The 23637-nt window shown below is 41.1% G+C and overlaps 1 protein-coding gene and 1 long non-coding RNA gene across 6 annotated transcripts in view; one reads left to right on the forward strand and one right to left on the reverse strand.

Annotated features, from left to right (window-relative positions):
- Window positions 1-23637, forward strand: part of LOC141108007 (interleukin-13 receptor subunit alpha-1-like) — a 117300-nt gene that overhangs the window by 74643 nt on the left and 19020 nt on the right. For all 5 annotated transcript variants that reach the window (XM_073599157.1, XM_073599159.1, XM_073599160.1 and 2 more), the window contains 3 exons: window positions 11470-11593; window positions 15568-15664; window positions 22964-23027. In XM_073599157.1, coding sequence (XP_073455258.1) covers window positions 11470-11593; window positions 15568-15664; window positions 22964-23027 — 285 coding nt within the window. The remainder of the gene's footprint in view (window positions 1-11469; window positions 11594-15567; window positions 15665-22963; window positions 23028-23637) is intronic.
- LOC141108008 (uncharacterized) lies at window positions 1309-16106 on the reverse strand. Its single transcript, XR_012235994.1, has 3 exons — window positions 15948-16106; window positions 8755-8837; window positions 1309-6177 (listed from the first exon to the last, which is right to left on the reverse strand). It is a non-coding gene; the product is annotated as an uncharacterized lncRNA (long non-coding RNA).

Raw genomic sequence — 23637 nt, forward strand, 5'->3', positions numbered from 1 at the left:
TAAGCTCAGTATCGTGATACATTTGAGGCCTTTAGAAAGAAATTTCTGCTTTGGATTACCTTTATAGACCCTTCTGCTATCTCTCATTTTCATAATAGAACAACGGCCCTGTTTTATCTCCTCTTTAATGACTAATAAATCCTAAATACAGATCCTCGGCTGACCTTCCTTACCCCTTCTCCACCAACTTTAAACTTCTATTCCACCATACTACCACTCCCCCCCCCCCCCATATTCTTTTCCTCATACCTCTCTAGTACCAACAATCTGTGTATATGTAGCACCCTCTAGTGTGCTACTAATGTGAGTGTAGGGACATTTATATCCTGACTCATGCTTAAACCTGTGAATCTTTAATTGGGTCGGGGTTTATTAGAGTTCAGGGCAGCATAACTCATGCAGATAGCTCTCTGGTGCCTCCCCCTAGTTCTGGAAAGTTGAAGAACATTCTGGAAACTAGAGGGTGGAGGCTAGGATAGTTGTTCTGCATATTTAGGGGAGCTTAGCCAATCCTAAAGAGGTGGGCCTAGTGGGGACTAAGTGAGCCTGTAAATAGGAATGAGTCATGCTGGGAAGAGAGTCGGATGGACAATGGAGATGGAGTGTTGAGGAGAGTGATGATTGCCCTCAAATAACCCCTGCCGGGGAGGGGCTCTGCCTTGGGCCGGGGCTCAGGTGCTGGCCTGGGAGGATCCTGACAACAGGAGAAGTTTGGAAAGAGTCTTCCCTGAGAGGCAGCAGGAGCAAAGGGGACAGCATGAATACAACAACACGGTCCAGGGACCTACAAGGGGAGAGACTGCCACATGAAGCAGGTCTCTCTGGAAGATAGCGGTGTGCTTAAATCTTCTCTACCTTGCCTTGGTAGAACTAGGACCAGTGTCTACTAGGCAGTTGGAGGTGCTCCAGGATGCAGTTCACAATACATTGTTTACAATTTCTCTTTATTCATTTTCATATAAAACAATCATTTATATCAACAACATCCCAATTAGACATAAACAATTCCACAGTGTATACTTCATACTTCAATTTACATAATAATTTTCCCTTTTTTTTTTTTTTTTACAAACTGTGAAAGCATTCCTATCTAAGACCTTTTTCTACCTTATAATCTTATCCCTCCTTCCCACCCCCCCCCCCCCCCCCCAATTTCTATATCTACATCCATACCACTTTCATGCAAAACAAAACTAAACAAACAAACAAACAAACATCCAATTCCATATCCCAGGGTGAAAGTCCAAAAAAAAAAAAAAAAAAAAAAAAAAAAGGGGGGGGGGGGGGTACTATCCTCCCTCTCCTCTTCCTTCCCTCTCTCCCTCCGTTCCCTCTATATTTTATTATAGATATTCTAATATTTCTCTTGATGACCGAAACTCGTCCCAACTTTGCCAGATTTTTGGTATTTGATTTATTATATATCCTTCCTCCCTTATCTGTTTTTCCATATATTGAATTTCATTCATTTCACATACCCAGTCTGCTATTGTTGGGCTCCTTGTTTTCCTCCAGTTTCTTGCTATTATTGTTCTTGCTGCGGATGTCATATGGATAATGATATCTTTTTTAATTGTCTTTATTGATTTCGGTATTAGAGACAGTAACGAGATTTCCAAACTTGAGGTTATCTCTACTCCTAATACCTTATAATAAATCTGAAATATCTCGTTCCAGAAACCTATCACTAGGGGGCATCCATACCATATGTGCTCCGTTGTTCCTTTTTCTATTTTGCACCTCCAGCATAATTCTGTATTTCCTTTATTTATTAATTTTAGGGTGACTGGACTCCTATACCATCTCATTACTATTTTGTAATTTCTCTCTTGGTATTTATTAGCTATAGTTGTTCTATGTATAATTTCAAAAACCCTTTCCCATTCTTCCTCTGATAAGAATCTACCCATTTCTGCTTCCCATTTCTTTATACTTGTTAATTCTTTGCGGGGCCTATTCGGAATCAAGTCAGCATATATCTTTGATAAGTTCTTAACTGGGATCTGTTCACTCAGCAATAGTTTTTCAAATTTAGTTAACGATCTATTTATCTTAAGAATTTTGGGCTCTATAAACTTCTTTAATTGTTGATACTGTAACCATTTGTTTTCGTTTTCCAGTCCCAGTTCCCGCAGCGTGGGTATTTTCCCATTCTCAAGAACTTGTACCAGTCTTGTATGTTTTGCGCTCCCCTAGTTGGGGGAAACTCTGGATTGAGAAATAATGGGGTCATGGGTCCAATCAACGTGGAGAGCTTCCCCCCTTTCACTACATCATCCCATACCTTTAATGTAGCTTTAACAAAGAGTGTTAATTCGTTTCTTTTAGGTCTTAAGTGGGACTCTGTCCATGGAAGAACTTTTAATTGGGGCCCCACTATTTCTTCCTCCATATTGACCCATTGCTTCTTTTCTTTATTATGGTACCAGTCTACTATTCTAGTCAACGATGCTGCCTGCAGATATTTTACAAAATCTGGTAACGCAAGTCCTCCATTTCTTTTGCTTCATATTAGGTTTTCCCTTTTTATCCAGGGAGTTTTGTGCGCCCATATAAACTCAACAGTAGCTCTCCTCAACTCCATCATCAGTTTTTTTGGGGGTTCCAATGGTATTGTTTGAAATACGTATAAAAGTTTTGGTAATATGTCCATTTTTACAATGTTAACTCTTCCTGTCCATGAATATTTTAATTTCTCATATTTCTGTAGTAGTTTAATAGCCCTCCGAATTGCTTCCTCATAATTCTTCCCCTGTAGTTGTTTCAAATCTTTTGTTATGAAGATTCCCAGATATTTTATTGCGTCCTGTTTCCATTTAAATGGAAAGTCTTTTTGCATAAGTAAATATATTTTTTCATTTATTGATATATTCATTATTTCCGATTTATCATAGTTTACTTTGAAATAACTTAATTCCCCGAATCTTTTAAATTCCTTCAACAGATTAGGAATAGTTATTAAGGGGTTAGTTATATATATTAGCAGGTCATCTGCATATGCCGCTATCTTGTACTCTTTCCCCCCCAGTTTTATTCCCTTTATATCTTTATTGTTTCTAATTGCTGTAATTAGGTGTTCCATTATTAATACAAACAATAGAGGGGAGAGAGGACAACCCTGGCGGGTTCCGTTCGTTATTTTTATATCTTTTGATAATATGCCGCTAATTCTTACTTTTGCTTTCGAGTTGGAATATAAAGCGGAGATCCTACTACGCATTATTGGACCCATACCTAGTTGTATTAGTGTTTCTTCCAAAAAGCCCCACCCTATCCTATCAAATGATTTTTCGGCATCTACAGCCAACATACATGTTTTCGTGGCTGTTTTTTGGGCGAATTCTATCAGTGTACAAGTCTTTATGATGTTATCTTTAGTCTCTCTGCCTTTTGTGAATCCTGCCTGATCTAATTTTATGTAGCTAGGTAGGATAGGTGTTATTCTATTTGCGATAATCTTAGAATATAGCCTTATATCTATATTGGTCAAAGAAATAGGCCGGTAGTTTTTGCAAAGCGTGTGATCCTTCTCTGGCTTTGGAATTAGTATGATGTGGGCCTCTGTGCTTTGTGGTATGAAGCCTTGAATGTTGGATATAGAGTTGTATGTTTTTTTCAGAATGGGGGCGATTATATCCTGGAATTGCTTATAAAATCTAGTGGTGTACCCATCAGGTCCTGGGCTTTTTCCTGGAGCTAATTCTGTGATCACTTTCTGAACCTCTTCTATTGAAATGTCTCTTTCTAGGGCCTCGAGTGTTTCTTTAGGGAATCTCGGCAGGGCTGTTTCTTCAATATATTTTTTAATTTCTTCCCTGTCCGTTTCCTCCTTCTTTTTCCCCCATGGTGTTTTAATATTATATAAATTTGAATAATATGCGTGGAATTCCTTCAATATTTCTTTTGGGTCATATGTATATTCCCCGTCTACTTTTAATATTTTAATTATATTTGTTGTACTTTGTTGCTCTTTTAATGATTTAGCCAATATTTTCCCTGTCTTGTTTCCCTGCTGGTACCATTGTGCTCTTCTTCGGTCCCTAATCCTAAGAGATTCTTTGTCAAGCATGGCTTGTAATTCCATTCTTTTCCCTTTTAGATTTATTTTTTCTGATGGATTAAGGGTTTGTTTATGTTTTATTTCCAGTTCTTCTATTTCTTTTATTAACTGAGATTTCTTCTGATTCTTTCTTTTTTTTAATCTTGAGCCATGCTTGATGAATGTCCCTCTTATTACACATTTTAATGCTTCCCACTGCATGGGTATTGATGTTTCATCGTTCTCGTGAATCTCCAAAAATTCCCTTATTGTTTTTCTTATATCTTCTACACATTCTTTATCTTTTAGCAAATTGTCATTTAGCCCCCAGTTACTTTTTATTTTTTCGCGTTCTATTACCTTGATTTCCAGAAACAACGGGGCATGGTCTGACCATAAGAACCCCCCTATATCTGATGATGGAGTCATTACCATTCCTGAATGATTAATAAAAAAATAATCTGTCCTATGATAGGAATCGTGTATGTTAGAATAGTATGAATAATTTTTTTTCCGTTTGGTGTTGGGCTCTCCAAATATCCACCAGATGGTACTTTACTAATGTCCCTTTAAATTCCTCTATTTGATTTTTATTTTTATAAGCGTGGGTATTAGTTGTATCCATTTTTATGTCCATGATTAAATTAAAGTCCCCGCCCATTATCACTGTACCCTCAGCTTTCTCCATAGCCCTGTTTACAGCTCTTATTCCCATCTTTATTTAATCATAATTTGGTAAGTATAAATTAATGATTGTAAAGATTTTTCCATATATCGCTACCTTTATGACCAAAGATCTGCCATCCTTGCCCATATTTTTTTGTATTATTTGATGGGGTACGTTTCTATGGAAGGCAATGGATACCCCTCTTGATTTCGAGTGAGGAAATGTATCATGTATCCAGTTATTATAGTTTCGGTTATTAAGTTTTGGTATGTGATTTGAACGAAAGTGCGTCTCTTGAAACAGTATGATATCCACATTTTGTTTATTAAATAAATTTAGAATTTGATTTCTTTTGTTGGGAGAGTTAAGGCCCCTTGCATTGAAGGAACAAAATTTGATCTCACCCATTCAAGAGAAGAAGAGAGAGGAAGAAAAGAAAAGAGAAGAAGAATTAAAAAAAAAACAAAAAAAAACCTTTTTTCTACTCCGCACTTAAACTCAATCACACTCACACTCGTTACTCATACGATCTACTCTACTACTACTTGACTTAAAATAAACAAGTCTATCTTACTATCTAAAGTAAGTTCCCTACTATGGGGGATTTTGAGCCTGCTGACCAGAAACTGCTGTCCGTTTGCTGGCCACCTGCCGTATTTTTAATTGCTGGTTTTCATACCTTTTTTGTTCCTTCTTTTTCTCCCTTCCCTTACTCTTTTAATCTATTTGTCTTCTTACACTCCCTTTTATCTGCCCCAATTCCATTATGTTATTTGTTTACCTCTTTTGGGCCCCTTATCCTTTTCTTTATTGCGTTGTCTCTCTATTTCCTTCCCATATCCTTTTACTCCCTCCTCCCCTTTCCCTCCACTCCCTGTTTCTCCTTTCTTTTCCTCTCTCTCTCGTATCAAAAACCATAGAGGGATAATAGGCTGGGGGTGGTCATTATTAATTTTGATACCATGAGAAAAAAAAAAAAAAAAAAAAACAATTTTAAATTATTATTGTTACATTATCTCATTCCATTCAATTTCCCAGTGCAAAAAAAACAAAAAAATATATCCCAGTGCAAAAAACATGAAAAAAAAAAATGCCAAAATACCAAAATGTTAAATCTCTCCTTTTCCATATCACATTACATAAAACATGCATATTAACTTTCCTATACTTATTGTTTCCCATTGTGCATTATTTTTCCACAGGGAAGCGGGGGAGAGAAAAAAAAAAAAAAAAACCCTTTATATTTTTTTTAATGTTTGTATATATGGAACAGGCCAGTCCGGTAGTGTTATTTCTGGAATTTTAAGAGTATCAAAAAGTCCTCCAAATCTCTGAAAATTATAACACGTCCTTCTACTTGAACCTGTAATTGAAATGGAAATTTCCATCTATATTGAAGGTTGTTCTTTATTAGCTGCTCCACTAGAGGCTTTAACGCTCTTCTACGATCCAACGTGAATTTTGATAGATCCTGGAAGAACATCAGAGGATCTCCGTCATATTGGATGTTCTTATTTTGACGGACAGCAAACATTATTTTGTCTTTTATATGAGCAAAATGCAATCTACAAATTATATCCCGGGGCCTTTTTGGATCTAGCTTCCTTATTCCTGTTACTCGGTGTGCTCGGTCTATAATTAAATCTTTTATATCAATGTCTGGAGAGATTTCCTGAAAGATTTTTTGTAATGTTGTTATGAGTATTTTTGGGCTCACCTCTTCCCTTAAGCCTCTTATTCTTATATTGGATCTTCTATTTCTGTTTTCTTGTTCATCTGTGTTGTTTATTGTTTGTTTTAGTTGTTTTCCTTGTTTCTGTATTTTTTCCTCTAACCTGATCAGTTCCTGTTCTGTTTTTAAAACTCTCTTATCTAATGTGTCCATTTTTTCTTGCGTATTTTTAGTGGATATTTTAAGTTCTTGTATCTCCATTTTATACGATTCTTCTAATCTATGCACGTATTTATCCATGTCCGCCCTGGTTGGAAGCGATCGAATATATGCTCTTATATCCCATTTCTCTTTATCCTGCTCTTTTTGTTCATTTATTGATCCTGTTGTATCAATAGGTGAGCTGTTTCTAGGATGGCTTATTTGTTCTTCTCCTGATGATCTGGATGTTATAGATCAGTGATGGCTAACCTTGGCACCCCAGATGTTTTGAAACTACATTTCCCATGATGCTCTGGCACTTTTCAGTGTAGTGGAGCATCATGGGAAATGTAGTTGCAAAACATCTGGGGTGCCAAGGTTCGCCATCACTGTTATAGATGATTCTGCTATATTTGATAGTTCTTGTGAAGTTTGTATTGCTTGTGTTGCGTGGGGAGACTGTGGTTGTAACTGTTGGAAGAATTCTTTAATATTGGTCGTTTGTATTGGCTGTACCCCTGTAGTGTTTTTATTGTTAATTTCCGCTTTATCTTTTTTACTCTTTTGTGATTGCGGTGTTTTGTTGCCTCTCTTAGGTGCCATCTTCCTCTCTTCTTATATTTCCCCTTTCTACTCTCTTTTTTTCCTTCCCCCTTTTCCCTTTCACCGAGTATTCAAGATATTTATTATTTATTTTTGTACCTTTGAGTATTTTACAAGGAGAAGGGGGGGGGGGGGGAGGGTATTGGGGGAGTCCTGGTGTCCTTACAGTCCCTTTAACACCCCCTTCTGAACCCCCTCTGAACTTCCCTTGGGGCGTTTTATTTAACCGTTATGTCTTCCTATGTGTTTATCTCCAAAGGTTAGTTATACTGTTGCTTGTATCTCTCATACCTGTTGTTCCGGTTCAGTACAAATCACAGTTTTTAGGAGATGAGCGATAGTAATAGTAATACTTGCACATTAGGCAACTTTAGGCGATGTGTTGATTTTCGTCCAGGAGATCCCTGGGTCCGTCAGATCCTGCCTGATCACTGCCGTCCCGCTCACGAGGCCCCCCGCCGGAGAGGGTGTCCGCAAGCGAGAGTCTCCGCCGTCCGCTTCCGCAGACACACAGAGGCTTCCGCCCGGCCGCGCCCGCTGTCTCTTGGCTCTGCCCCGGAAACAATCTCGGCACCCCACAGGCTGATCATCTGTCAGCGCTTCTGGATCCTTCGCTCCTGACCTCCTATTCCGCTCCTTCTCCTTCCTTCACCACTGCCTCACAGCGTCCCAGCAGGCTCCCCCCTGGAACAGTGGGATAGTGCACCCGGAGAGAGACCGGCAGGACAAGGTATGTTTGACGGCTAAGCGAACCTCCAGGGTCTGCAGCTTGTTAGCGTGTCAGCATGTAAGTGCGACGGCCAGCATGTCAGACGCTCGTTCTCTCTACGCAGCCATCTTGGTCAGCAGCTCCTCCCCCAAGCCAAATACCTATATAAGCAGTTCACAATACATTGTGCTACTTTCCAAAGGGACTGAGAGTTCCTAGCCTGTAAGGGGCTGTTGGTGATCTAACAGAGATTGTTGGCTATTAAAAGAGGAATTAGAGTTGTAAAGAGTAAAGGAGAAGAATCAGTTGGAGGAAGTTGTTCCTGATTTTGTTGCTATCAAGTTGGGAATCCCATAATTCCTATCCCCATCCAAGTTATTACCCCTAATAAAAACACAAAACAAAGCTCAAGGATTGTTCACTGTGTTCAGATGAAAGCTGATGTTATGTGCCTGGCTGTGCAGTAGTGGGGAACCCTGTCATCTGTAACCCCTATGGGGTTAGTGCTACATATACTTCCACTAACTTAAATACATTAACTACAGATTTTCCCTTAGGGATCACTATACAAATATACTACCCCCCACCCTCTTCAGTAATTATGCTGCAAATTTTGAATGCTTAAATCCCAGGGATTGCATTCCATATTAGCTTCTTGCCTCAACTGGCAACATTACAAATTACTTCAGAGACATGAGAGGGGTCCTATAATCCACTTTGGCAGTTCAACCACAAGGATTCCCTCTCACTTGCTTTTGGTTCTGAGATCATTTGTACAAACCTGAGGATAGAATCCTAACATATTACTCCCTCTTTCCTTATAATTTTCTAGCTCTATAGCTACTGATCTCCTAAAAATGCACCTTTGAATGTTACTTTGTATCCCAATGTAGGTCTTCATTACGTGTTTACTTCTGATTGCTGTTTGTTGTTAACCATAACTTTGCTGCACAATAAAAAGAGAAAGGGAGAAGTCAATCAAAAAATACTGGGGTTGATTTTCTAAAGGAAAAGAGGCTGTTAACCTTTTAAAGTCTATTTTATTTTGTTAAAGGGGTTGTAAACCCTCGTTTAAATAAAATGAAATAAATAAATAACATACATATCATACTTGCCTCCACTGTGCAGTTCGTTTTGCACAGAGTGGACCCGATCCTCGTCTTCTGGGGTCCCCCAACGGTGCTCGCCTCCCTGCATCAGTAAACCCCCTGGAAGAAGTGCCCCCCTGGGGTTACCGTGCGGGCGCGCTCCCTAGCCCAGTATTTGCGTCATAGACACAGAATGCCGGACTCGGCCCCGCCCCCAGCGCCCGCGTCATTGGATTTGATTGGCAGCAGCGGGAGCCAATGGCTGCACTGCTATCAATCTATCTAATCAAGAGCCGAGAACCCTGGCCAGAGAGGTAGAGTGCGTCTCCGGTGGGGGAACGAATGGGCTCAGGTGAGTAAAATGGGGGGGCTGGGGGGCTGCTTAGTGACAGAAATTTTTTCACCTTAATGCATAGGATGAACACAAGGGTTTACAACCCCTTTTAAAGTGATTGAAAACCTTAAAATGTTTTACTTTTAAATTAACAAACATGTCATACTTTCCTGCTGGGTGCAATGGTTTTGCACAGAGCAGCCCTGATCCTCTTCTTCTTGGGTCCTCCCACTGGTGCTCCTGGCTCCTCCCCTCTGCCGAGTGCCCCTATAGGACTTGGGGCACTCGTGCATGCTCCCTCCTGAGCCTGTTTGGGGTGTCCATGAGACACACAGAGCGTGATTCAGCCCCACCCTCATTTCCGCCTCACTGGGAGTGATTGACAGCAGTGGGAGCCAATGGAATTGCCAAACAGGATTATTTCTAGTTTGATTGGTGGCTTAAAATCAACACAGCTTTACTTTATTTAATATTATTCATCTTGAAATGTGAACATACACTTTGCTATGCGCTAATATCCTTTACACCAGTGGTAGGCAACCTCGGCCCTCCAGCTGTGGTGAAACTACAAATCCCATCATGCCTCTGCCTCTAGGAGTCATGCCTGTGATTCTCAGGGTCTTGCAAAATCTCATGGAACTTGTAGTTTCAAAACAGCTGGAGGGCCGAGCTTGCCTACTCCTGCTTTAAACTTTTAGTAAATCAATTCTAGTTTCTTATTCACAGGAGTGAAAAGGTATTTGGCTGAACGCAGGTGCCAAGGATCTCAAATCTCATAAGAAGTTGCTCTAGAATTGTTATGGTCCTCTCATAAGGTTTAGAATCCTCTGCTTTCCCAGAAGGCCAGTGACATTGTGAGGATCAAAACAATAATTAGACCTGGCATTGTGATGCAGTGGACACTGTACTAATTTGTGATCATGTGACATGCTAGCTTTCTCCCATCTTCCCTTATCAGGGGTTGGTGCTTCTTCACTGTAAAAATAGGGCAGAGTATCAGGCTAGAAAGAATAAATAGCAATTTATTACAATAACAATATTCACAAGGTATTAAATGCTTAAAAAATATCCGCAATGGATCTGTTAAATCCCTCACAGGGATTTAGCAGATCATATGTAGAGTTTTTAATAAGCTTTATGTCATCATGGGACAGCATTCCACATATCAAGGATAACTTGCCACACATTTTTGGCAGTGTTGAATTGTAAGTCTGTTAACTTACTGCACATTTTCACTGGCAAGTTGTATACTTGCAGAACACTTGAAGTACAAGTTCTAGTTGACACTTTTGCAATTTACAGCAAATTTCTCCAGCAAGAGCAAAGTTGCAGCGGTGTGTCTCCAGCAAGAGCTCTGCAAGTCTACAGCATGAAAATTCAGCCACAGTGACCCCCTGTGGTGGGATGACTATTGCACAACATACAGTAACTAAATCAGAACTTGCAGCAGACTTGCAGAATGTTTGCAAAGAAAGTTGATCTGGAGTCATGCAATGCGGACTTGGTGCAATTGTGTAAACACATTTGTAAAGCCTGGCAACTCTAGCAATAGCTTAGCAAGTCATTTTCAAACTTGCAGCACAATTGCTTGCTATCTGGGAAATTAGAATGTCAAGGTATAGGGACCTTTGCCGGTGAACCCTCCAAAGAGAATGGTGTGTCTGGTTGTTTGTTAAACAGACCCCAGGGAAGACAGTGAAATACTGTAAGTTTTACTTCCTTTTTGTGGTGGAATAACAAAGATATGTAAATGACAAAAGACGAGTTTCTTACCTGCCACTTGTAGTTATGAGACTCGCTTTACATTGCTTTAAATCATCTTAAATGTCAGACTATTGCAGAGCCGTCTTCCCAACAAAAACTAATTGGAGGTTTGAAAATACCTTTTGCTTTTGAATGGAGCTTTGTAGAAGTTTAAGAGTGATTGGTTATTATATTTATTAGTTACTATATTTTATCTTTTTATTCTTGAGCAAACTCAACAGATGCATTGGCAGGCTAAGTAGTGCAGTGTCATAGAATTTTTATCTGATTTTATTGAAGATTGCTACACTTTCTTGTTGCATTATCTATGGTAGTTTGACATTGTCATATGCTAAAACTGTCTTGTTAGCAAAAATGTATTGTTCTATCACTTGTCATTCATTACCTTCTAGAACATAAAAGAATTAAACACTGAAATACTCAGTGTTCTCTCTGACACCTATGCTGTGAAAGTACGAGCAAGAACTGGCGGCAATGGATTTTGGAGTGACTGGAGCAAGGAAGAGATTATTACAGGTTTAAGATATTTCATTTACAGAAAAGAGAATCGTTTTTCTTCCTAATCATCTTTAAATTAGCAGCAGACCATCCAAACAAGAAGACAACTGTGGCTGACTAATATCTTGTATGATATCTCTCTGTATATCGGATCAGATCCTTATTTTACCTTAACAAACAAAAAAGTAACAAAATAAAATCAAATTCAGCAAATGATGATTGATGCGTATCTGAATATAGGCCCAAATCTTTGGTAAGAATTGAAGCAAAGTCTTCTGCAACTGTCCCTGATCCAGGGAATGCACTGGATCTGAGCAAAAGACAAAGAGAAAAATAGGGAAGCACACACCTTGCGCAGTTAAAGTGGTAATATACCCAAAGCCAAAAATGTAATATATTGCAGCTTACCAATCATTAGATGTGGTGGCTGCATCTGTTTTTTTTTTTTCTTCGGCTTTTTTCCCTCTGTTTTTACTTGGTGATCTGGCCAGTAAAACACCTCCTGTAGTAGTGAGACACCACTCTGGATGAGTGAGAACAGGAGGCACAGCAGACAGCAGCATTGGGGGGGGGGGGGGGGAGCATTAAAGGGTAACTCTACTTTCGTGAGGAATAAAATAGCAAATAACAAAAAAAAAAATAATATAGCATATACAATCGCAACACAAGTCATATTGTAACTGAATGTTATAAAAAAGACTTTCATTTTTCAATTTGCAGCTCTGTAATTTTCTGTAAAATTCAATGTAATATGGCAAACTGGAGGTGTTCTGAACACAGAATGTGTACATTACACCCCCCAGATATGTCATTTCCTGCTTGTGTGATTGGCTCACTCATTTTCCCAGACATCTGCACTAAGATACAAGTCAGATTTCAGGTGTCCTCTGCAACAAAAATGTAATTTTTGGTAAGAAACTCACAATAGGAAATTATGTCTAAAGGAATGCAGACCCAGCAAGTTTCCTCATTAGAGCCCTGCAAGTGCAGCAGCTGACTGATAATTATGAAACAACTCCGATTAGATTTAGACCCCTTTTACACTGGAGGCGTTTTTCAGGCGCTTTAGTGCTAAAAATAGCGCCTGTATAGCGCCTGAATACACCGCTCCTATAGTGCCTCTGCCCATTGAAATCAATGGGCAGTGCCGACGTACTGCCGGCAAACCGCCGCCGCAGCGGCGTTTTGCGGGCGGTGTTAACCCGTTTTAACTAAAATAACAGTAAAGCTTTACCGCCGACGCCTGGGCGTTTTCAGTGTGAAAGGGCTCTTACTTTCCACACACAGCGGGGAAGGTTTTTTTCTCAACAAAAGTGGAGCTAACCTTTGAGGGCTGGTTCACACCACAAAAATGCACTCTAGATCCGTTGCGGATGGGTTTCTGTAGGTGCGTTTTTAATGTTTTTGGTGCGTTCCAGTGCATTTTTGATGCGTTTCTAGATGCATTCCAGATGCTTCTTTTTTCATGTTTTTTTTCACTGTGCGTTTTTAATGTGTTTCAGTGCATTTTGGTGCGTTTTACTGCGTTCCAGTACAGTCCAGTACAGGAAAAATGCATCATGTTCTACTTTTTTTCTGGAACTGGAAAGCCCTGGAATTGACCGCACTGGTGTGAACTATGCCATTGGAAAGCATATAACCTACATTCCATGCGTTTCTTATACAGAACAAAATGCACTGGACTGTATCTAAGAATTGGTAAGCTGCAATATAATAAATGTTTGGGTTTAATACCAATTTAAACATTTAATGATGAAAGTATTAAAAGTTAACAATGGTTGCCCTCACATATATCATAGATTAAAAGCACCTTGAACGCAGCTTCATGTTGCTGAAGTTGTATAACCGCTCACATCATGGCCAGTGATGTCTGGTGGTTTCTCAGTATGAAGTTTTGGCTCAGTCTACACTGGGGCGGCTTCAAAGTTGCACGACTTCAGCGCAGCTTGCAAATGACTTCTTTAAAATAAGTCAATGCAAGCCGCTCTGAAGTGGCCCCCAAGTACTGCAAGAACCTTTTTCTAAGTCGAACAGTTCCATTACACTGAACAGCCTGTAAAGCACCTGAAAAGAGCCTCTTCTGCAGTCCCAGTGTGAAAGTCTGAGTGCTTTCACACTGGGGCTATGCGCTTGCAGGACGTTAGAAAAAGTCCTGCAAGCAGCATCTTTGGGGCGGTTTGCGAGCGCTGTATACACCACTCCTCCACCACCCCTGCCCATTGGAATGCATGGGCAGTGCTGCTGAAGCAACTGCAAAGCGGTTCTGCAGCGGTGCTACACGGGCGCTTTTAACCCTTTTTAACCCCCTTCTAGGGGGTTAAAAGCACAACACTCCCGCTTGAATAGTGGCGCCAAATCGCCGCCATAACAGCTGTAAAACTAACGGCACTTTACTGCTACCGCCCCAGTGTGAAAGGGCTCTTAAGCTGACTGCGAGCTTGCAATAAACAGCCTGCATGGTCACAGTCTTTAAAATTGAGACTCTAGTTCAGCTTTAATTCAAAAAAGTTTTATATGTAAAATGATCTGTTGTCTTGGGATTTGTGTGTCTCTGAAATGCTCTCCTGTGGTGCACTAGTAAAATAGACCCTGTCACCAATTTAAAAAAATAGCAGGTAAAAACACAGAAAGATCTATTATTTTACATGCTTATTTGTAACGTTTTTTAATTTTAATAAATTGTTTTATTGGATTGCAAGAAATTTTGTCTTGTCAGTTTCCTAGAACAGCCCCCTCCCTACCTGCACATGATGAGCTTAGGTTTGTCAGAACTGGGTTTGGGGCTGAACCTGGAAGTCAGCTGTCATTCCTAGGCCAATGAGCTATGGACAATGGATTCCCCACCCCGCTGATGACATATACAAAGGGGCAAGGTTGCTTTTGACATCATTGACCATATTAGGTCAATGATGTCATAAATATCCTCTTTTCTTTGTGTGCGCCATCTGCAGGGAGGGAGGGGATGTGCCAAGGAAGGATTTGTCACATTTGCTTGCTAGTTCAAAGGGGAATCCCCCACCTGCAGGTTATTTTCTCAGGAATGAGAGCTGATTTCTGGGTTCAAACAAACACAAGCGCATCTCTATTCTGCACCATGGTGTCCCAAGCTCTCAACTGAAAGGTATGACCCAGTACTGCTAAACCAGGAAGTAGTAAAGTAATATTTCTGACTAACAAAAGGATATGTATCATAAGAATGGATGGGTTAAATTCCAAATCCCATGGCAAGTAGAGCAGTGAACATATGTATATTTTACCTGGAGTTCAATTTAATACTAATACTTTCCCACAGTGGGGTTGATTTACTAAAACTGGGGAGTGCAAAATCTGGTGCAGCTCTGCTTAGAAACCAATCAGCTTCCAGGTTTTATCGTCAAAGCTTAAAGTGGATGTAAACCTTCACATATACCCAGTGAAGTGAAAAGCCTCAGATGATACACAGATAAAACAAATCTCCCCCCATAAGTTTCACATGTATATCTGCTGTCTTCAGCTTTATATATTCTTTAGAAAGGTTAGGATATTTTCTCTTCCTATTTAGCACAGCAGTGAAGCCTGGGCATACAGCCAAGACAGCTGATTGGAGGAAAGGCACACACCCCCTCATAGGTAGAAACTTTCAGAGCTGTTCCTTGAATGGTTTCAGCACTCTGCTAATCTATTTATAGCATCCTTCCCAACACAAAACTCTTTTATCTCAGTTGATGGAGAACTTGTCAGAAGTTATCAGGCTGATAACAGAAGAACAGTGCAGGAGAAAGCTATGGGACATAGTGCTTTGAAGAGCAATAAGAAAACACTGCAGATATATGTGCCCAGCTCAAATTTCATGAATCTAGTTTACATCCACTTTAATTGAACAAGTTGAAGTTAGGAGCTGATTGGCTACCATGCACAGCTGCACCAGATTTTGCATTCTCTAGTCTTAGTAAATAAGTATTTTTACATTTCTGCTTTATAGATTTCTTACACAACAATTTCTTATCTTCTAGATACAGACCACAGCAGAACTATAACCATAATTGCTTTAGTTGTCCTTCCCATTATAATAGTTATACCTGCAGTTATTCTGGCTATCTACATAAGAAGGTAAGAGATTTTTTTAAAATTATTTTATTATCAGATTCATTTTAAGGCTGGTTTTACACCTTCCCGTGAAAACAAGTTATTAACATTTTTTGCATTTTCATGTGCTATTTCTGTCATTAATATGTCTTACAACAAATGCTGATGCACCAAACATATGAAGAGGGTCAACTTATCTCACACAAATGCTTGTTTCAGCTTCTCAATCTCTGATGTGTCTGTCTTCTAAGAAATCTTCAAAGTGTATCTACAGCAAAAAACAAAAATGTAATATATTTTATCTTACCTATCATTAAATGTGGTGGCTGGATTGGTTTTCTTTATACGGCACTGCGTCGCTTTAACTGACAATTGCGCGGTAATGCAACATTGTATCCAAACAAAATGTATGTCCTTTTTTTCCCACAAATAGAGTTTTATTTTGGTGGTAATTGATCACCTCTGCGGTTTTTATTTTTTGCACTATAAACATAAAAAGAGTTACAATTTTGAAAAAAAAAACAATATTTTTTACTTTTTGCTATAATAAATACCCCCCAAAAAAATTTTAAACAAATTTCTTTATCAGTTTAGGCCAATATGTATTCTTTTACATTTTTTTGGTAAAAGAAAAACCACAATAAGCGTATATTGATTGGTTTGCGCAAAAGTTATAGCGTCTACAATATAGGAGATATATTTATGGCATTTTTATTATTATTTATTTATTTATTTTTTACTAGTAATGGCGGTGATCTGTGATTTTTAGCAGGACTTTGACATTGCGGCAGACAGATGAGATACTTTTCACACTTTTTTGGGACCAATGACATTTATACAGCGATCTGAGCTAAAAATAGCAACAGATTACTGTATAAAAAGTGACTTGCAGGGAGGGGGTTAACGCTAGGGGGCAATCAAGGGGTTAAGTGTGTTCCCTGGGAGGTATTGCTAACTGTATGTTGGCTGGGCTGACTGGAGGAGCAGAGAGATCATTGTTCCTAATCACTAGGAACAGACGATCTTTCTCTCCTCCCCTGATCTGTTTGTTTACACTGACAGATCCCCGTTCTGCCTGTCTCTGGAGCGATCGCGGGTGGCTGGTGGTCATCGAGTCCGCTGGACCCGCTGGTCGGCTCCCCTGCTCGTGAATGGGTGCACGCGCACCTCCGGCGCCCGCAAATCACTGTGTATACGCCCGACGTACAATGACGGCGATTCGCGCAGGGGAGCTAACTTGCCGCAGTACAACTGCTGCGGGCGGTCCGTAACTAGTTAAGCTTTTTCATTTATTTCCACCTGGTGATTCAGCTTCTAACACAGTTCCTGCCTTAGGTTCTCTCCACTCTGGATGGAAGAGCAGTGGAGCCACCTTTGGACAGCAGCATCGCCAAGTTGGGAAGAGGATACATTTAGATGCAGTAGCAAATTTATATGGACCTGACTATCAAATTAATCCTTTCTCCGCCAGCACCATTTTTGCATTGCTTTGCACATTTGTTAAAAGTTTGAGACCTGAAGATTTTATAAAACCCCCAAACATTATATATTTTCTAAAAGCAGACACCCTAGAGCAGGGGTCCTAAACTATAATTTACAGAGGTCCAGTCAGCAAAATTTTCTTTTGGCAGAGGCCCCAATTTCATATTTGTACTATAACACATCACAGCCCCCCGTACATCAGTGTCTTTAGTCTACCCTTCACATCTTGGGCCCTTTTGATCAGAACCCCCTCTTTACACCAGTATCTCCACCTTCACATCACACCCGCCCTTAACATTACAGTTTCCCCTCTTACATCAGTGTCCATAGTCCCCCCTTTACATCAAAGTCTCCCCTTTAAAGCAGTTCCACAGTGTCCTCAGTTCCCCTTCACATCACAGCCCCCTTTATATTGGAGTGCCCCCTTATATCATAGTGTCCCTTTATAACACTGTGCCCCTTACAGTTCCTTGAAAAAGTATTCATACCCATTGAAATATTTCACATTTTGTCATGTTACAACCAAAAACATAAATGTATTTTTTTGGGATTGTATGCAATAAACCAACACAAAGTGGCACATAATTGTAAAGTGGAAGAAAAATAATAAATGGTTTTCAATTTTTTTTTACAAATAAATATGTGAAATGTTTTTCAAGACACTGTATATCACAGTGCCCCTTTATGTAAAAGTGCCCCTTACATCACAGTGCCTCTTACATCATACTCCTCCTCCACATCAAAATTCTCCCTTCAATATAAACCTCCCCTGCATGGTCCTACCTTTGGCAGGGTAGAGACACTTATCTGTGTTAGCTCTCCCGAGTCTCCCGCCCACCTGGCCACCGCTGTCATCCTCACAGCAGGGCAGTGGGTGGGAGGAGCTGCAGATCTAGACGGAGAATGGGAGCTGGCCAACATACTAGGTTAACAAGCGGGTGATTACCCGCTAGTAGAGGTGCGTCCATTTAGGGTGCACGGGGGCCGCCCCCTCAGTCACGCCACCCCCTATATGATTAATGGATAGATTCATGCATTGCATAAATCTATCCATGGCCACCACTGCTACCCCCTATTCAGGCCTCCAGCCATATCATGGGTACAGTGGGTGCATATCATGGGGCACAGTGGTTTCATATCATGGGGCACAGTGGCTGCATATCATGGGCACAGTGGCTGCATATGATGGGCACAGTAGCTGCATATCATGGGGCACAGTGGCTGCATATCATGGGGCACAGTGGCTGCATATCATGGGCACAGTGGCTGCATATGATGGGCACAGTGGTTGCATATGATGGGCACTGCACAGTGAGGCTGCATTTGATGGGCACAGTGGTTGCATATGATGGGCACAGTGGCTGCAGATGATGGGCACTGCACAGTGAGGCTGGATTTGATGGCCACAGTGGCTGCCTATGATGGGCACAGTGAGGCTGCAATTGGTGGGCACAGTGGCTGCAATTGATGGGGACAGTGGCTGCAACTGATGGGCACAGTGGCTGCATTTGATGGGCACACTGGCTGCATTTGATGGGCACAGTGAGGCTGCATTTAAAGGGCAAAGTGAGACTGCATTTGATGGGCACAGTAAGGCTGCATTTGATGGACACAGTGAGGCTGCATTTGATGGGCACAGTAGCTGCATTTGATGGGCACAGTGGCTGCATTTGATGGCACAGTGGCTGCATTTGATGTTTTTTTTTTTCAGTATTTTTCAGTTTGTTTGCGCCCCCCAAAAATTTTGAGCACCAGCCACCACTGTTACCTGCTTGATAATTTGAAAAGACTCCCACTCTTCATCCCAATCTGCAGCACCTCCCGCCCCCGCCTGCTGTGAGGATGACAGCGGCAGCTGGGCAGGAGACTCAGGAGTGTTACCACACTGATAAGTAGCGGCTGTGGTCCATACAGAACTGTCACTGGGTCCAAGCTTGGACTGCAGTCTGTCTTTTAGTGATCCCTGCCCGAAATAATAAAATACTGCCTTAAAATTATGTGCACCTGTGAAACGGCGATAAACTTTAGTACCCTACGTTTTCCATAGGCACTGCTTTAAAAGCCTCTACAGGTCATTATTTTAGAGTTAATCCTGAGTAATGGGCCTAAAATTTTTGTTCTCACTCTGGTGTACACAGCGATAGGTAACATTTGTAGCGCAGTTGATGTTTTCATGCATAGGTGCCCCTGGCGAAAGTATTTACGCTCCTACATGTGTGTTTGTGGGAATGGGGGGCTCAAGATTTTGGGGTGCTTGCATATATAATTCTTTACACTTCTTTTTACATTTTTTTACTTACCTTTTTTTTCATCACATAAGGGGCAAAATGTCCCCTGTGATGATTTTTTGGTAACATGTTACTTTAATGAGACACCAGGGGTCTAAAAGACCCTTAAAACCTTGCCTATCCTCCAATAAACTGAATGCACTTGTACTGATTGTACTGCATTCGATTCCTCCCCAGCCATGCAGGCTGTGGAAAGTGACATTTTACATGTAGCTTCCAGGTCTGCAAAAAGGGGATTACATCGGAAGGATGTTCACTCGGCTTTCTCCCCTCTATCTAGCAACACCCGCCATGCCGGTCCTGAGCATGCCTATGGGCGTGCAGAGCCCAGAAAGCATGGTAGGGGCATGTGGGGGGGAAGTCATTATCAGGGGTGTGTGGAAGTGATTGGGTAGATGCAGAGCCGCTGGTAGCCAGGTATACACACGATCCTGATGGCTGCTGCTGACTGTATCACCCGTGCGGCTACCAACTTAGTTTTTACATCAGTGGCAGCAAAGGGTCAGAGGCAAACTTTCAGCAAACACTTTTTAAGCAGTTACAGCAACTTTTTTTCCTTTTTTTTTTGTTTTTTTTTGTTTAAGAACTGTTTATTAATTAAATAGATATACAGTATCTCACAAAATTGAGTACATCCCTCACATTTTTATAAATATTTTATTATATCTTTTCATGTGACAACACTAAAGAAATTACACTTTGCTACAATGTAAAGTAGTGAGTGTATAGCTTGTATAATGCCCTGTACACACAGTCAGATTTTCTGACGGAGAAAGTGCGATCGGATTGTGTTGTCAGAAATTCCGATTGTGTGTGGGCTCCATCTGACTTTTTCCGTCGGAATTTCCGACAAACAAAGTTTGAGAGCAGGATATAAAATTTTCCGACAACAAAATCCGATCCTTTAAATTCCGATCGCGTGTAGACAAATCCGACACACAAAGTGCCACGCATGCTCAGAATAAATTAAGAGACAAAAGCTATTGGCTATTGCCCCTTTTATAGTCTCGACATGTTTTACGTCACCGCGTTCAGAACGATCGGATTTTCCGACAACTTTGTGCGACCGTGTGTATGCAAGACAAGTTTGAGCCAACATCTGTCAAAAAAAATCAGATGGATTTTGTTGTCGGAATGTCCGTTCAATGTCCGATCGTGTGTACAGGGCATAACAGTGTAAATTTCTCCAAGACGACCACTGCCTTGCTAAGGAAGCTGAGGGTAAAGGTGATGGACTGGCCAAGCATGTCTCCAGACCTAAACCTTATTGAGCATCTGTGGGGCATCCTCAAACAGAAGGTGGAGGAGCGCAAGATCTCTAACATCCACCAGCTCCGAGATGTAATCATGGAGGAGTGGAAGAGGACTCCAGTGGCAACCTGTGAAGCTCTGGTGAACTCCATGCCCAAGATGATTAAGGCAGTTAAGGCAGTGCTGGAAAATAATGGTGGCCACACAAAATGTTGACCCTTTTGGACCAATTTTGGCATTTTCACTTAGGGGTGTACTCACTTTTGTTGCCAACAGTTTAGACATTAATGGCTGTGTGTTAGTGTAAATTTGCTGTCCCCTCAAAATAACTCACTATACAAGCTGTATACGCATTACTTTACAGTGTAGCAAAGTGTCATTTCTTCAGTGTTGTCATATGAAAAGATATAATAAAATATTTACAAAAAATGTGAGGGGTGTACTTACTTTTGTAAGATACTGCACATAGTGAACAAAAATTATACAAATACTTTGTATAGAAAGTACGGATACAAACATATATTACCCGTAGACCTTCAGGGACGATACACTCATGTGAGAAGGAGATAAAAACTATAACCTTGTGTGTTAGCCTGGGTCCAGGTAGACAATAGGAAGAAATGAGTTACAGTCAAATGGTCAAGTAATTACCAAAAAGGTTTATAAGAATAGGAAAAGAGAAAGGGGGAAAAAAGAGAGGAAAAGAAAGGCAAGAGAATGAAGGGAAGGGGGGGAGGGGGGGAGGAGGGGAGAGAGGTAGGAGGCTGGTAACCGATGGAGTATTCTGATCTACATAAGCACAAATTACTACTAACCAAAAAGGAAAAAACAACATACTGAAAAAATAGAGTCAAGGGGTAGTGTTTGGCTGTATAGCTTCAGGGGATGAAAACATGATATCTTTGTAGCAAGAGGTGGTTTTGAACGCAAACCATTGGACCCATATTGTAGTGTGATGTTTAATGTTGTCTTTAGTGATATGGGTGAGTTCTTCCATAAGGTAAACACCCTCCCATTTTATTCCTTTCAGGACAAAGGTTTGAATAAAAGCTGACCATGGCATACCTCCCGACATTCTGAGATAGGGATGAGGGACACCTAGTCACAAAAGTATGTAGGTATAGGCAGGGCAGCCATCAGGAATTTGTGCGCCCCTTACACAGCTTTAGGCCTGGTCACCCCCCCCGAGCCTGACCACCAACATTCCCCAGGGCTTGCCCACGGCCATCCACACACTGGCCACCTCACCTGTACGCACTCAGCCCCCCCCCCCCGCAATCCTGTATATATGTCAGCCCCCTTCACACCTGTATATATGTCAGCCCCCCACTCCCCCACACACCTGTATATATGTCAGCCCCCCACTCCCCCACACACCTGTATATATGTCAGCCCCCCACTCCCCCACACACCTGTATATATGTCAGCACCCCTCCACACCTGTATATATGTCAGCACCCCCCCACACCTGTATATATATCAGCACCCCTCCACACCTGTATATATGTCAGCCCCCACACACCTGTATATATGCCAGCCCCCCCCACACACACCTGTATATATGTCAGCACCCCCCACCTGTATATATGTCAGCCCCCCCACAACTGTATATATGTCACCCCCACACACCTGTATATATGCCAGCCCCCCTCCCACACACACCCGTATATATGGCAGCCCCTCACATACACAAACCTGTAAACACACAGGGCTCTGGCCCCTCCCTGTACACAAACAGCCGCCCTCCCTTTTCCTCTCAGCCCCTACTTGTAAAGAAGGTCTTCCTACCTAGTCCCAGCCCATTTTCACAAAGCTGACATGTTGCTGAGAAGCACAGTACAAATCACACGAGGAGTGCACATACACATAGTAGCCAGAGGTGGCAGTAAAGAGCTTGATGTCTGAGGCCATTGATTCGAGAACAGCAGAAGCTGTGAAAGCGTTTCTGTACTGCACACCACGTCTCCCCTTCACCCATCCTGCCTTCTTCTGGGCTCCCTTGGGCCCCAGGGCCCCTTACGGTTGTTGTGATGTGTGTACCCCCCTGATGGCGGCCCTGGGTATAGGGCACACCAACTCGGTGAGTTGAATGATGCTGGTCATAAGACTGGGGACATCTAGCATCACAAGAAATACTGCAGGGGAAATCTCCAGAGGAAGCTGAATATTGCTGCAAAAAGCTGGTTTTGTCATTTTGTCTTTTATTGAGCTAATCCCTTTTATCTTATTATTTTTGGCTGGAGTTCTGCTTTACGGTCACATCTGCATAACTACTCATTACAGAAACTCTATTTTTCTACAGGATCAAGATATTGCTATTTCCTAAGATTCCAAGCCCTGGCAAAATGTTTCAAGAAGATTTTCAGGTAAAGCCTGTATCAATATATATAATATGAGCACTGTTTCATAATGGACACTTTTAAATATAATGCAACAAAGAGAAGAGAATAAACTCAAGCTTACCTCGAGCCATGTTCGGTCAGTGGATAAGTGAGGTTCTGCTCACTCTATCATGCTAAAATACTCAGTTGTGTTACCCACCCTTTGTTTATATTTACAGCATAGTGGCCATTGTAATGTTACTATAAAAGAGGATGCAAGACAAAGTTAACATCTTAGTATTAAATATATACAGTATATATATATATATATATATATATATATATATATATATATATATATATATTGTGATAAGTTGGGGAATTTGTAGCTCATTGGTAGCACCAAACAGTGAGTTTCCAAGCCAGAAGTACGTTTTAGGGTTTTTTCTGCCAACTTTTTTTTAAAACCGTTAAAAAAAAAGTTCACACTTGCATAGTTTCCTTCACAGGGGTTCTCACCATCAATGCAACAAAACATAAAATTCAGCCTCATGGCTCTCTTTGCAGCTCAGGTCTCATGACTTGGTCCTCCAGGCCGTTAAACACACAGTCCCATTGCTGGTGCACAAAACTCTGTACCTTTGTCAGCTTGACT

Source organism: Aquarana catesbeiana, linkage group LG09 (genome assembly GCF_042186555.1).
Source record: "Aquarana catesbeiana isolate 2022-GZ linkage group LG09, ASM4218655v1, whole genome shotgun sequence".
Lineage (NCBI taxonomy): Eukaryota > Metazoa > Chordata > Amphibia > Anura > Ranidae > Aquarana > Aquarana catesbeiana.